General features: G+C 40.8%; 1 protein-coding gene across 1 annotated transcript in view; it reads left to right on the plus strand.

Moving 5' to 3' along the window:
- The window catches only part of KCNQ3 (potassium voltage-gated channel subfamily Q member 3), a 273,320-nt gene that overhangs the window by 223,182 nt on the left and 37,654 nt on the right, over nucleotides 1-12,484 (plus strand). The window contains exons 5-8 of the mRNA XM_037892000.2: nucleotides 2,698-2,853; nucleotides 6,903-7,013; nucleotides 8,085-8,180; nucleotides 10,101-10,195. Of these exons, the coding sequence (XP_037747928.1) occupies nucleotides 2,698-2,853; nucleotides 6,903-7,013; nucleotides 8,085-8,180; nucleotides 10,101-10,195 (458 nt within the window). The remainder of the gene's footprint in view (nucleotides 1-2,697; nucleotides 2,854-6,902; nucleotides 7,014-8,084; nucleotides 8,181-10,100; nucleotides 10,196-12,484) is intronic.

A 12,484-nucleotide genomic window follows, 5' to 3' on the forward strand; every position in this document is an offset into this window, starting at 1 on the left:
CTTTGGAAGAAAGCCCTATATAATAGTGATGTGTTAACACAGGCTTCTCTCTAGCTGGCGTCCATTAAGACTTGGATCTAATTTCCACTCAGTGCATCAGATTAAACTTCATTGAGGGGCAGCTGTATCCGTTTGTAGGGGGCGGGGAATTCCATTGTCACCATTTGGGAAGAAATTTAAATTCACCAAATGGCCAAGCTGACTTACCCATCACTGGAGTCCTGGTCCAGGAGCTGATTTCTGATACTTGATGGAATTGACAGCTGCATGTCAGTAATCACTGTCCCTTGTGTCTGAAAGGCATCATCTGTCCCTTCACGTATTGTCCCTTGAGAAATATTGTAAAATGCAGTGCCTGGGTTCATCTATCCCCCTATGCCACTTATGTGAAATGAGTCAGAGAAGTTTGGTGTGGGAGGGTGGTGGGAAAAGGCTTATTCCAAAATCACAGCAGCAGTTCAATGCATAATGGTTTGATGCTGGTTAGCAGAAGTCAAGTAAGTTTCCGTGGGAGTGGTAAATTTATTTTCACCCATAACCATGGGTCAGATAGTACAGTGATGGGTGCTAATATATTCTCCAGCTGCCTCTGGGTGTGTTCAGTTACAGGGTCAGACCCATTTTGGTCCATATCAGGTAGTTATGCTGCCCTTGCACCATTATTGTATAGGATTAGATGATAAAGGGTTACCTGAGTGAAGAGCTCTAAGATGGGGGTCTGTGGGTTGGCCTGTGAATTACCAAAGTTATGTATAACTTTGATTGGAAGGTCTCATCTCTACATGACATTCTCAGAAGGAAATGTTTTAGAAGGTCCCTTTATTGCCATGGAAAGTGAAAGTGCCAGACCACATACAATAGTGAATCTTTGCTTCTTTCTGATGGCAGATTGGGATGCGTTCTTCTCAACTGGGCTTCATTCCATAGCCACATTTACCTCCATCCTGCACAAATCTGCTGCTAGTCTTGTAGCAAATCATTTATTTCTGCTAGAGATGCTGCCTCAGGAGACTGAGGTTTTAGAAAAAGTCACTTATGCTAAAGACATTGCCACCATGTCTTTTTTATGCTTTGCAGACTGCTAGTTTTCCAGAGGGCCTCCTCTGGTCTCTTTCTCAGATTGTATCCTTCCACTTGGGCCTTAACAGGCTGAGAAATGTGTAGGGTTGCGAGAGTGTTTGCTAAAATGGGCACTAACGTTTAACAATCAAGTCTAAAAACGCGGTTTATTAAAGTCCCTTCAGTGATTGCAAACCACAAATTTGCTACAGAGGTTGATTTACAGTAAGACATTTGTAAAATTCTCAGCTACAGCATCTCCCATGATAGGTGATATGACCCAGGACAGAAAAGGAAAATTATGCCACAGGGACAGCTGTCTGTCAAGTAACCAGCACTCTGTTGGAGCTCTACAAATTAATAATAATAATAACCGGAAAGAATATCTTCTTCCCACTTCTGATGAAACACGGTAACCAGGATGCAAGCTCTAATACACAAACTGCATCTGCATGGGAATCAGGGGTTCTGTTCCCACCCCTGTCACTGTCTGATTCTGTGACCGTGGGCAAGTCAGAAGTAGCTGATGTTCAGAAGTGCTGCGCACCTATAGCTCCTGTTGAGTTCTGCCTGTTGGTGCTATTGCAATGCAAACAAACATAGGTGCCCTAACGTGCTGGGTGCTGTACAGAGATATAGTAAAAGACAGTCCTGGTTCCCCAAAAGCTTATGAATATGCTTGAAAATCAAGCTACCTTCGCCCTCCCCACACATAGATTTAGGTGCCTAAAGCTCTCTGTGTCTTCATTTACACATCTGTAACATTGGTATAATCCCTCCTCGCAGTGGTGTTGCAAAACCAGGGCCAGGTTAAAGCCTAGGCAATGTACATCCATGTTTAGGGCTCCCCCTCAGCTCGTTGGATTCCATCAGAATCTCAATTTTCTCATTTAAATCCATAGTAGGCTTCTAGCCTGATGGTTGTGAAGAAAAGCTGAGAAGTGTGACCCAAGTGTAACTGATGCAGTGATGGCTGCGTAAAGCCTGAAACAATAGCTTTGAGTGGTTAAACTGCCCCAGGCATCTCAATGGCTTGTCATCTCCCAAATCCATTGCTGTGGGCCTTGCCAACACCACCCCAGCAGCAAATTCTGTGTGTTGTGGCAGGAGCAATGGAGTGCAACAGGCGCAGTCCCTCCACCTAAGCAGTGTCACCCTGACTGCTGGGGTAAGTGTTGGAAGGCTCCCCAACTGCCACACTGCCTCTCTGGGGTCACGAAGAGGGGATGTATGTGATGCTCCTGTGAGGGGAAGCGGGCCCTGTGGGACTACCCCAACTTCGGTGGAAGGGAAGTGAGGGGTCCATTGTCAATGAGGGGCCAAGGCCGTGGTGCCAGGCCCCATGCTGTGATGTGTCTTGGGCCTTAATCCAGCCGTGAGCCAAACTACAACTACAAATTGCTTTTATGTCCTCAGTAGCAAGGTGCTGTATAAGTACTAAGTATTGTCACATCTCTGCAGTGTGGAACAGCCAGAGATGCACTATGCTGGACCCGGACTGTAATCCAGACAGAAGGGACAGTTCTTGCTGTTTTACCCTGTGTATCTCTCGTCTTTTGTCACTAAACATCTGGCGCTGCCATTGCAGAAGCTGGTGCTGTTTTCAGTCTCCTCATTTTCAATCTGTTTCTTTTCCAGGAGCTCATCACTGCTTGGTACATTGGGTTCCTGACCCTTATCCTCTCCTCGTTCCTTGTTTACCTGGTCGAGAAAGATGTGCCTGAAAAGGATGCCTATGGAGTCGAGATGAAAGAAGAGTTTGAAACCTATGCAGACGCGCTGTGGTGGGGGCTGGTAAGCAGCTGTAGAAACTGTCTCTCATTTGTTAGTTTAATGGAAATAAAGCTGCCTGGTTGAATTAGGGTGTGAGGGGAATGGAAGGGATTGAGGTAATATATTCAAACACACCTAAATCCCATTCTCAAAAGTGATTTGGGTACTTAAGAGCCTGAAGTCTGACTGAAAGTCAATAGGATGTAAGCTCCTACGTGTGAAGAAAGTCCTATTTACTTTCAATCACAGTTAGGCTCCTATGTACCTAAATCACTTTTGAAATGGAAACTTAGGTGCCTAAGTCACCAAAGTGCTTTTGAAAATTTAACTCTGGAACTTTGTTAGCTGGAGTCTAAGGGCCAGATTTTCAAAAGCCTTCAGCACCCAACAGCTCCTATTTATGCACCTACATGAACTGGCCAGATTTTCAAAACTCAGAACAGTGGGAGCTGGTCCTGTGCTTAGCCCTCTTTGAAAAGCTGGCCATTTAGGTGCCCAGCGAGAAGCTGAGGTTTTCTGGCAATCTGTCTCTAACTGTGGGTGCTGAGCTCTCTTGGAAATTTGGCCCAGAATGTCTGCTGAAGAAATCCCTAGGGGGGAGATTTTCAAAGGCTTAAGTGGGAGTCGGGCGCCCAACTGCCATTGACTTTCCCTGGAATTGTGCTTCTGCAAGTCTCCTCCTGAGATGCTAGTCTGAACCCTAGAGAATCATCGTATATGAAGAGTCAGGCCCCCAAATGCTGTCCGAGTTTGGATTAAATTGATGCTGGGTGGGAGGGGTATTCCAAATGAGGGGGCAACTGCAAGGTCATGGTTCAGTCTGAACCTTAGATAATCATGGTACAAGACCTGAACTATGGCCTTACCCCTTTGTTTAGAATGCCCTCCCACATCTCTGCCACAGAAATTCACTATCAATTTAATCCAAACTCATACAGTACTTGGGGGACTGAATCTTCTCTCAGTTATATCAGTGTCAATAAGTAGCGACCGTGCTGAAGTCAGAGGGTTCACATTGGTGTCAATGAGAGGAAAATCCGAGCACTTGTGTGTATTTCACATCCAGAATTGATTCATTCTTCTCCTAATTGGGATTGAGCTCAAGTTGAGTGTGTTGCCCCCTCCTGATCCCCAATGGTTCTACAGCTCCTTATTCCTCTTTCTGGAGGTAGGTGATCCACTTTAGGACCAGTGGGTACTGAGTTCTGTGTGTGCAGTGCCTCCAACTAGTAACTACATTCAGAACAAGAGAAAGACCAAGGAAAGTGTAGATCCTCTATTTAGTGGGGAAGGATAACTAATAACTGACGACATCAAAGTGTTTAACCTCTATTTTGCTTCAGTCTTCATGTACTCTACACAATAAATATTAACAAGGTGGACAGAACACAAGCCAAAATAGGGAAGAACAGGATAAAGACTAGTTAGAAAAGTTAGATGTATTCAAGTCTGCAGAGCCTGATGAAATTCATCCTAAGGTACTTAAGGAACTAGCTCAAACAATCTGGGAACCATTAGGAGTTATTTTTGAGAACTCATGGAGGACAGGACTCCAGAAGACTAGAGAAGGGCAAACATAGTACGTGTCTTTAAAAAGGGGAACAAAGAGGCCCTGGGGAATTATTGAACAGTCAGCCAAAATTCAATACCTGGAAAGATACTGGAACAAATTATTAAACAATCAATTTGTAAGCACTTAGAGGATAATAGTGTTATATGAAATAGCCAGCTAGGATTTATCAAGAACAAATGATGCCATACCAACCTAATTTCCTTCTTTGACAGGCGATAAGAGGAAAGCTGTAGATGTAATTTATCTTGATTTTAGTCAGGCTTTTGACACAATCCCACATAACATTCTCATAAACAAATTAGGCAAATTTGGTCTAGATGAAATTACTATAAGGTGGGTACATAACTGGTTGAAAGACTATACTCAAAGATTAGATATCAATTGGTTTGCTGTCAAACCTGGGGGATGTATCTGCTGAGGTCTCACAAGGGTCTGTCCTGGGTCCAGTACTATTCAATGTTTTCATTAATGGCTTCAATAATGGAGCAGAGAGTATGGATATAAAATTGACAGATGACACCAAGCTGGAGGGGTTGCAAGCATTTTGGAGGACAGGATTAAAATTCAAAACAACCTTGACAAATTGGAGAATTGGTCTGAATTCAGCAAGATGAAATTCAGTAAAAATAAGTGCAAAGTACTTCACTTCAAAAGATAAAATCAAATGCACAATTACAAAATGGGGAATAACTGTTTTGGCAGTAGTACTGAGGAAAAGGAACAGGGGGTTATAGCGGATCACAAATTGAATACGAGTCAACAACATGATGTAGTTGCAAAAAAAGGCTAATATCATTCTCGGGTGTACTAACAAGAGTGTCATATGTAAGACATGGGAGATAATTGTCCTGCTCAATTTGGCACTGGTGAGGCCTCAGCTGGAGAACTGTGTCCAATTTTGGGCACCACACTTTGGAAAAGATGTGGACAAAATGTTTAGTCTTGAGAATAGGAGACTGAGGGAAGACCTGATAACACTCTTCAAATATATTAAGGGCTATTGTAAAGAGGACTGTGATCAATTGATCTCCAAGTCCACTGAAGATAGAACAAGAAATAATGTGTTTAATCTGCAACACGGGAGATTTAGATTAGATGTTAGGAAGAATTTTCTAACTATAAGGGTAATTAAACTCTGGAATAGGCCTCCAAGGGAGGTTGTGGAATCCCCGTCATTGGAGAACAGGTTGGACAAACAACTGTCAGGAATGATCTAGGTTTACTTGGTCCTGCCTCAGTCTTGATGCCCTCTTGAGGTCCCTACCAGCCCTACATTTCTATGATTCTGTGACTGGGTGAACAAACAAATAACAATCCTTATGACCTCAAAGATGTTACAATTGATAACAACAGGGAATTAAGGACCAACTGATAAGAATAAAAATATTGTATTCCCGGAGAGGACTATGGTGAATTAAAAGAAGGGCAAGGGAATCAAGTAAATGAGACCTGGACCAACACCACAACAACACACAGTAAAAGCCCACAAATTAAGTCATTACAGTACAATAAGAAGGTCTCCCCGTGCAGCTTATCTGGGTGTGGGAGCTGTATCTCCATGCAAAGGGCTAAAATCCCTTGCTGGGAGGCATACAGCTCTTCTTTTTGGCTGGAGTGAGTCCCTGTGAGCTTCAAGGCTCCCGGTGTAAACGAGGCCTCTCAGATGCTGCTGGCAGTCAGTCCTCTCTGGTGAAGAGAACAAAACGGACGTCTGGTAGAATTATTCATATAGCTGATTTTGTAGTTTGCTGGCACTTCTGATATTTTAAGGTGTTTTTTAATGATTTTTTTTTCAAAATTTTAATTGAATCAAAAAGTCTAAAAAACACAATTTACTTCACATTGAACAAAATGTGGTGTTTGACACGAAACAAAATGTTTCTTTTAGATTTAAGCTTTTTTAAAAAAAGGTTGCTGTGTTTTTTTTTTAATAAAATGGAAGGAAATTTCAAAACGGAACATTTTGAATTGAAAACAAAAAATGTTTCTTTTCAAAAATGTTGAAATGAAACATTTCTCAGAGAACTATTTGTATTTAATAGAAGGAGTGTGAGGAGGGGCCAGGTTGGCTTATGGTGAAGGCCCTGAATCGGAACTCAGCGGTCTCTATTCCTAGCTTTGCTACAGACTTCCTGCCTGACTTTGGGCAGGTTACTTAATCGGTGTGCCATCTCAATTCTCCATTTGCAAAATGGATATAATATATCACCTCTGTTTAGAGGTATTGGAGGATAAATTCATTAACACGTATGAGACATGCAAGTAGTGTGACAATGAGTGCCATAAAAAAACTATATCTATGGCTTACATTTTCCAGATTGCTGGCAAAATCCACGCTTAGGAAAGTTTGTGTTTGTGTATTTTTCTACAATGTCCAGAGGTCAAAGCAAAAGTTTATAACCTGGTCATGCAGGTTTGAGGGTAAAGCTTAAAAGAAATCCTCCTTGTCCATTTGCATTGTCTGTCTTATAAAATGGCCAACCTATTCTCCCCACAGATTACCCTAGCAACAATTGGCTACGGTGACAAGACCCCCAAAACCTGGGAGGGGAGGCTGATAGCAGCCACATTCTCTCTTATCGGAGTTTCATTTTTTGCTCTTCCTGCCGTAAGTACCGTCCTTCTGTTTGTTTTTACAAAACACAGAGTTAATGATGTAGAAAGTAAAGGAATAGCCTCCCTTCTATGCAGATTCCACCAGAAATTCAACTGGGAGCCTGCAGTTCAATGACTCTCAAGCTGGAATCTTGAGCACATTCATGCATGGTGTGGGGAAAGCAATCTCTTTTCTCCTTGTGGCTAAGATAAAATGGAGCCTAGTCTGAATTATCCTGTGTGCTGTGCAGAACTTTAGAGCTAAGCCTATAAACAGGAGAATTATTCAGGTTTTGTTACAAACATGAGACTTGGACCAAATTTGCAAAAAGGGTGAAGGTAAAGTTTTTAAGAAGTGACTTAAGCCCTTAACCTCATTGAAAAGCAATATGGCTTGAATTTCAATGCGGCTTAGGTGCCTAAATACCTTTAAAAATCTGGCCTTAAATTCCTAAGTTGCTTTTGAAAATGGCGCTTGATCACCAAAGCCCCAAAGATCACCAAGTTATTTTTGAAAAGTTTACCCTTGATCAGAAAGCTGCTCATGTGAGGTTGGTCCATTTGGGTGACCTGGGCCCAACCTGTGGTTTCAAGTGGAAACAATGCAAAACTTGGAGCTTGAGATTGATTTCCTTTAGCTCAAAACTTAAAAAGAAATTCATGGGGGATGGGAGCCCAGATGATCCAGTATCCAGAATATGGTTCATATGCACCCCCTTTAGATCACAACCACAGAGTTTAAGCTCAGTTCTGACTGAAACAGTGAAGGAGGAAAACAGACCAGCTGCACATCTTGTCATTGGGAAGGCAATAGAAGACCAAGAAGCTTTTTGAGGAGCTTGTAATGAAACCATGTGAAGCGGGGGCCTAGGTGAAGGCAAGGTTTGTCAGAAAACTATGATGCCCTGTGAACTAGAACTGCAAGAAAAGCGCACTGAACCCCATGTGAATTGCCCCCATTAATTCCCCACAGCTCTGATTATCTCATCCACAAGTTTTAAGAGAACTTTCTCCTCAGAATTTCTGTTGTTCTTGTGTTTTCAATCAAACAACGCCTGACAGCCATCACCACCTCTGCTTTTAGGGCATCTTGGGTTCAGGGCTGGCTCTGAAAGTCCAGGAACAACATCGTCAGAAACATTTTGAGAAAAGAAGAAAGCCGGCAGCAGAACTTATACAGGTTTGGATTCTCTAGGTTTCCATCTTGAAATGATACTGTATAAATAAAAATTGGATACAGTTAACTTAGGCTTGAATAGAGACTGGGAGTCGTTAAGTCATTATGCAAGGTAACCTATTTCCCCTTGTTTTTTCCTAGCGTCCCCCTCCCCCACTGTTCCTCAGACGTTCTTGTTAAACCCTGGATTTGTGCTGGAAATGGCCCACCTTGATTATCATACACATTGTAAGGAGAGTGATCACTTTAGATAAGCTATTACCAGCAGGAGAGTGTGGTGGGGGAGAGAAAACCTTTTGAAGTGATAAACACCCATTTTTTCATGGTCTGTGTGTATAAAAATCCTCACTGCATTTTCCACTTTATGCATCCGATGAAGTGAGCTGTAGCTCACAAAAGCTTATGCTCAAATAATTGGTTAGTATCTCAGGTGCCACAAGTACTCCTTTTGTTTTTGCGAATACAGACTAACACGGCTGCTACTCTGAAACCTGTATAAATAAGGGCACTATGTAATGGAGTAAGGGATTCTCCCTTGAAGTTCTTATTTCCCTGTGCCCTACATGGGAAGTTGTGTTCTGCAGTGCAGATATATACTTTGAGGTCAGACAAGATGATCAAATGGTCCCTTCTGGCTGTAAAATCTATGAGTTCACAAAACACCTGTCCCTTTTAGAACAAAAGTGGCTTTGCTACAAATTCACATGTTCAAAGTGAAATTAGTCGTTCTGCTGAAATTTTCTAGGCAGCCTCCCCTCCAACATCCATTTCAGTGGCACAGAGTCACCTGAAACCAGATGGCAAAACCTTTGGCACTCTGCGCTGTGTGTGTGTGTGTGTGGGCGGGGAAGAGGAGGAATCAGCTGTTTTGCAAGGCCCCAGTTTCCACTGTTTCCCTTGGGAGACTATCCCACATACAGAGATGCCACAGGCTTTTTGTTGCTGTAAAAACTCATAAATGTACAGAATATTGGTCAATAGTGACTACTGGGTTACAACTTAACACAGAAGTCCATTTAATTTAATGCAAAGACTGCCATTGGCTCCACTGGATTTGGATCAGAGCCTTAGATTTTATTTTGTAAAATTAAATATAAAATTGGTAGCTTGAAGGTTGATCTGTTTGACAAAAATCCAATATGCACTGCAGGCCATGACCTGAATCAAATGACATCAATCGCAAAACTTTTACAGTGGAACCAAGATTACTTTCTTTGAAATCAATGGGAGCGGCGGGTATTTATGACCTCTCAGGGTCAGACCCATTCTTTGGAGAAATAGGCTGAACAGCATACTTTTGCAGTAAAAATGTTTCCTAGCAAAGCACAGGACACCGTGGAGAAGTCTGGAGAGGTAGAATCACTGCATAACAGGCAGCGAGGGTAACCACAGTACTGCTGTTTATGTGCTAGTGGAAGTTTGATAGGAATTATGTGCTAATGTTTAAAATCACTCAGCAAAACTTTCCACAGCAGTATATTAACCTGATTGCTGCCCGCTAACCATGGCTCTTTCAGATTCCCAGAAACATCAGACAGATCACATGTTCTACATTTTACTAAGCTAGATGCTCTTTTAGATTTATCAGACTTTAGAATAAAGCAAGATTAGTAAAATGTAACCTCTTCCGGATATCTGAAAGCAATGGGCAGTGCACAGTATTCTGTCACATATGCCCCTGGGAACAGTATTTGAGGACTGCTGTCCGAGAGCATCGTTTTCTTATTATAAGCCTTACTTGAACTATGGCACCATCTAATGGAAACTTTCAATATTGCTGTATAATAATTCAGTGCGACTCACTGAATATGTCCATTGTTATCTTCTTTTGAACTAAGAGGCGTATTAACTGGCTGCATTCACTTATAAGCACAGATAAACATTTCCCCTAATGCTATTACTGTCCCTTTATATGTTATCCAGGCTGCCTGGAGGTACTATGCTACTAACCCCAACCGGATGGATCTCGTCGCCACCTGGAGGTTTTATGAATCAATTGTATCGTTTCCATATTTCAGGCAAGTGTGCTGCCCCCTCTGATCAGTAACACCCTATACAGCAGAACTCAGATAGGACATGGGATGTGGAATTTATGTGGATAAACAAGGTTTTGGATAATTGGGTTTTCTCAGTGTTACTGCTGCAAATCAGGGGAACATCACCACTTTCAGTTTAGAGGGAGGTTTCAGGCATAAGGGGTTCTGCTGCATACGCCAATATTATATCTTTCTGATCAGTTTCTGTTTTGATATTTTATTGTTCACCACATTCCTTTACTATTGTTTATTGAAAATCCATTTAGTGTGTGTGGACTTTTCTATATTGGGGATGATAATTCAGTTCCTTAGAGGCAGGGAAACTAATTGTGAAATCTCGGAGTTTTTGAAAAGTGGGGACTATGTGTTGGAAAAACATTTGTATGTTGCTTCTCTTTGTGTTTTGATTTACAGACCATTCTCCTAGACTTCCTTAAGGACTGGGCTCTGCAACCCTCATAACTTAGTTTAAATACTTCTCATAGGGTTGCGCAAATGGAGGAAGATTTTAAATAATTAGAATAAAAACCATCACAAAAACCCATTCCTTATGAATTGAAATGTAAAGTATGGCCTTAGATATGGAGTTAATACATGGTTATATGAAAAGCAAGTGTAAAAATGACAACTTATAAAATACATTCAGCATATCACTATAGAGCAATACAATAATACATGTTAGCTGATTTAATGTTCTGGCCAGTGGGGAACAGTGGTGTGTGCATGTGTGTGTACAGGCACGCACACACATACACATTCATATAATACACACAAATACAAATACCCACACACACACACTCATGATAATCTGCTTCCTGTCTCTCGATAGGATTGACAAAAGTATTTTTTCTCATTAACTTTGCAGAGCGAATACAGCTATGGGAATGTGAGTTGGATTCTGTTGTACTTCAATTATCATTTACAAAATTGGAAGCTGTGCTCTGATTTCTACATATTTTTTTTGAATGATGGAGTAAGAGGAGGGAAGAACTCAGCTTGTTTTTCAGATTCAGGTTCTGTTTGACAAGTTGGTAGTCTCAAAACCATTTCTGGCTGTAAACTGAGCACGCTTGATCCTAAAATCATGTAGAGAAAATAAATATGGAACCCTCCAAATGCCATTTTAGCTTAAATGACTTTTCTGATTCTGTATTGTACTTTAGTTCACCAGAAAATGTTTCCTCTTCACAAGAAAAAAAACCCCTAAATCTATTCAGGAGATGGTATTTATAGGCTCCGCTCAAGCATGGGAGAACCCCCCTAGATTCCAATAAATTCAGGAGGAAGATCCCAGTGGAAAGAAAAGGATGTATCTGATTTTTAACACTTCAGAGAAATAAACTGAGCAAAGAGATGACCACTTTTCTTTAAAATAATCTTAATATATAATAATTAAAAATAATAAAGCTCAAAGCAATACAAAGAACGGAATTCTGTTTAAAATCTTATGCTTTGCCCATCGCAGCGGTATCTGAATTCCTTGACTTGAGATGAACAAAAGCAGTGGGAGACTTATGGTAGGAAATATTACAAAACATCTGCAGAAGGCTGTGTCATTTATCCGTTGCTTCAAGGCATTGCATGAATCTCAGAAATTGTCCCAATTAGGCAGGCATGTCGCTTTTCAGATGTCAGTTAAGTGAACTCTGCTGTGCAAGGCTTTTTTGTGTGGTATTATACATTTCTCTGCTACTCTCTTCTGCAGATGTCATGGGTAAGTAGCAGGGTGGGTTTGATTTAAATCAAATTGATTTAAATCATGATTTATATCACTAGTCAGGAAGACTCAATTTAATCATGGATTTCTACATAAAAGTGCCTTCTTGTTGGTTGTTATAACCTTAATACATATTCTTCACAACTCAGAGATAGATGTAGGTTTTCAAAATAAATCACTTGAAGATTAGTTTTACAGCTATATCAGAAAATGAATGATTGTTTGGTTATTTCATTTACCAAAGGTTATTTTAGCAGATATTTATGAAGTCATTGGGAGATGAACCCATTCAACAGCTTAATCATTAATATTTGGAGGATTTTCTTGCCATGCTGTATTAGGAGGAGAACATCACCAGACAGACATTTAAATTGTTTTATTTAACTAAAACAACATTATGTAGTCTGGATTTTTTTATTCAACAGCAAACATATAATATTTTAACAAAACAAGCATATGAATGTTTGAATTTAGTTAAACATTCAAGGTTTTTTAAATCAGGTTTGTTTTTGTTAAAATTGTTTTTAACTAAAATAGTTCAATGAAATATTTAA

Source organism: Chelonia mydas, chromosome 2, assembly GCF_015237465.2.
Source record: "Chelonia mydas isolate rCheMyd1 chromosome 2, rCheMyd1.pri.v2, whole genome shotgun sequence".
Taxonomy (NCBI): Eukaryota; Metazoa; Chordata; order Testudines; family Cheloniidae; genus Chelonia; species Chelonia mydas.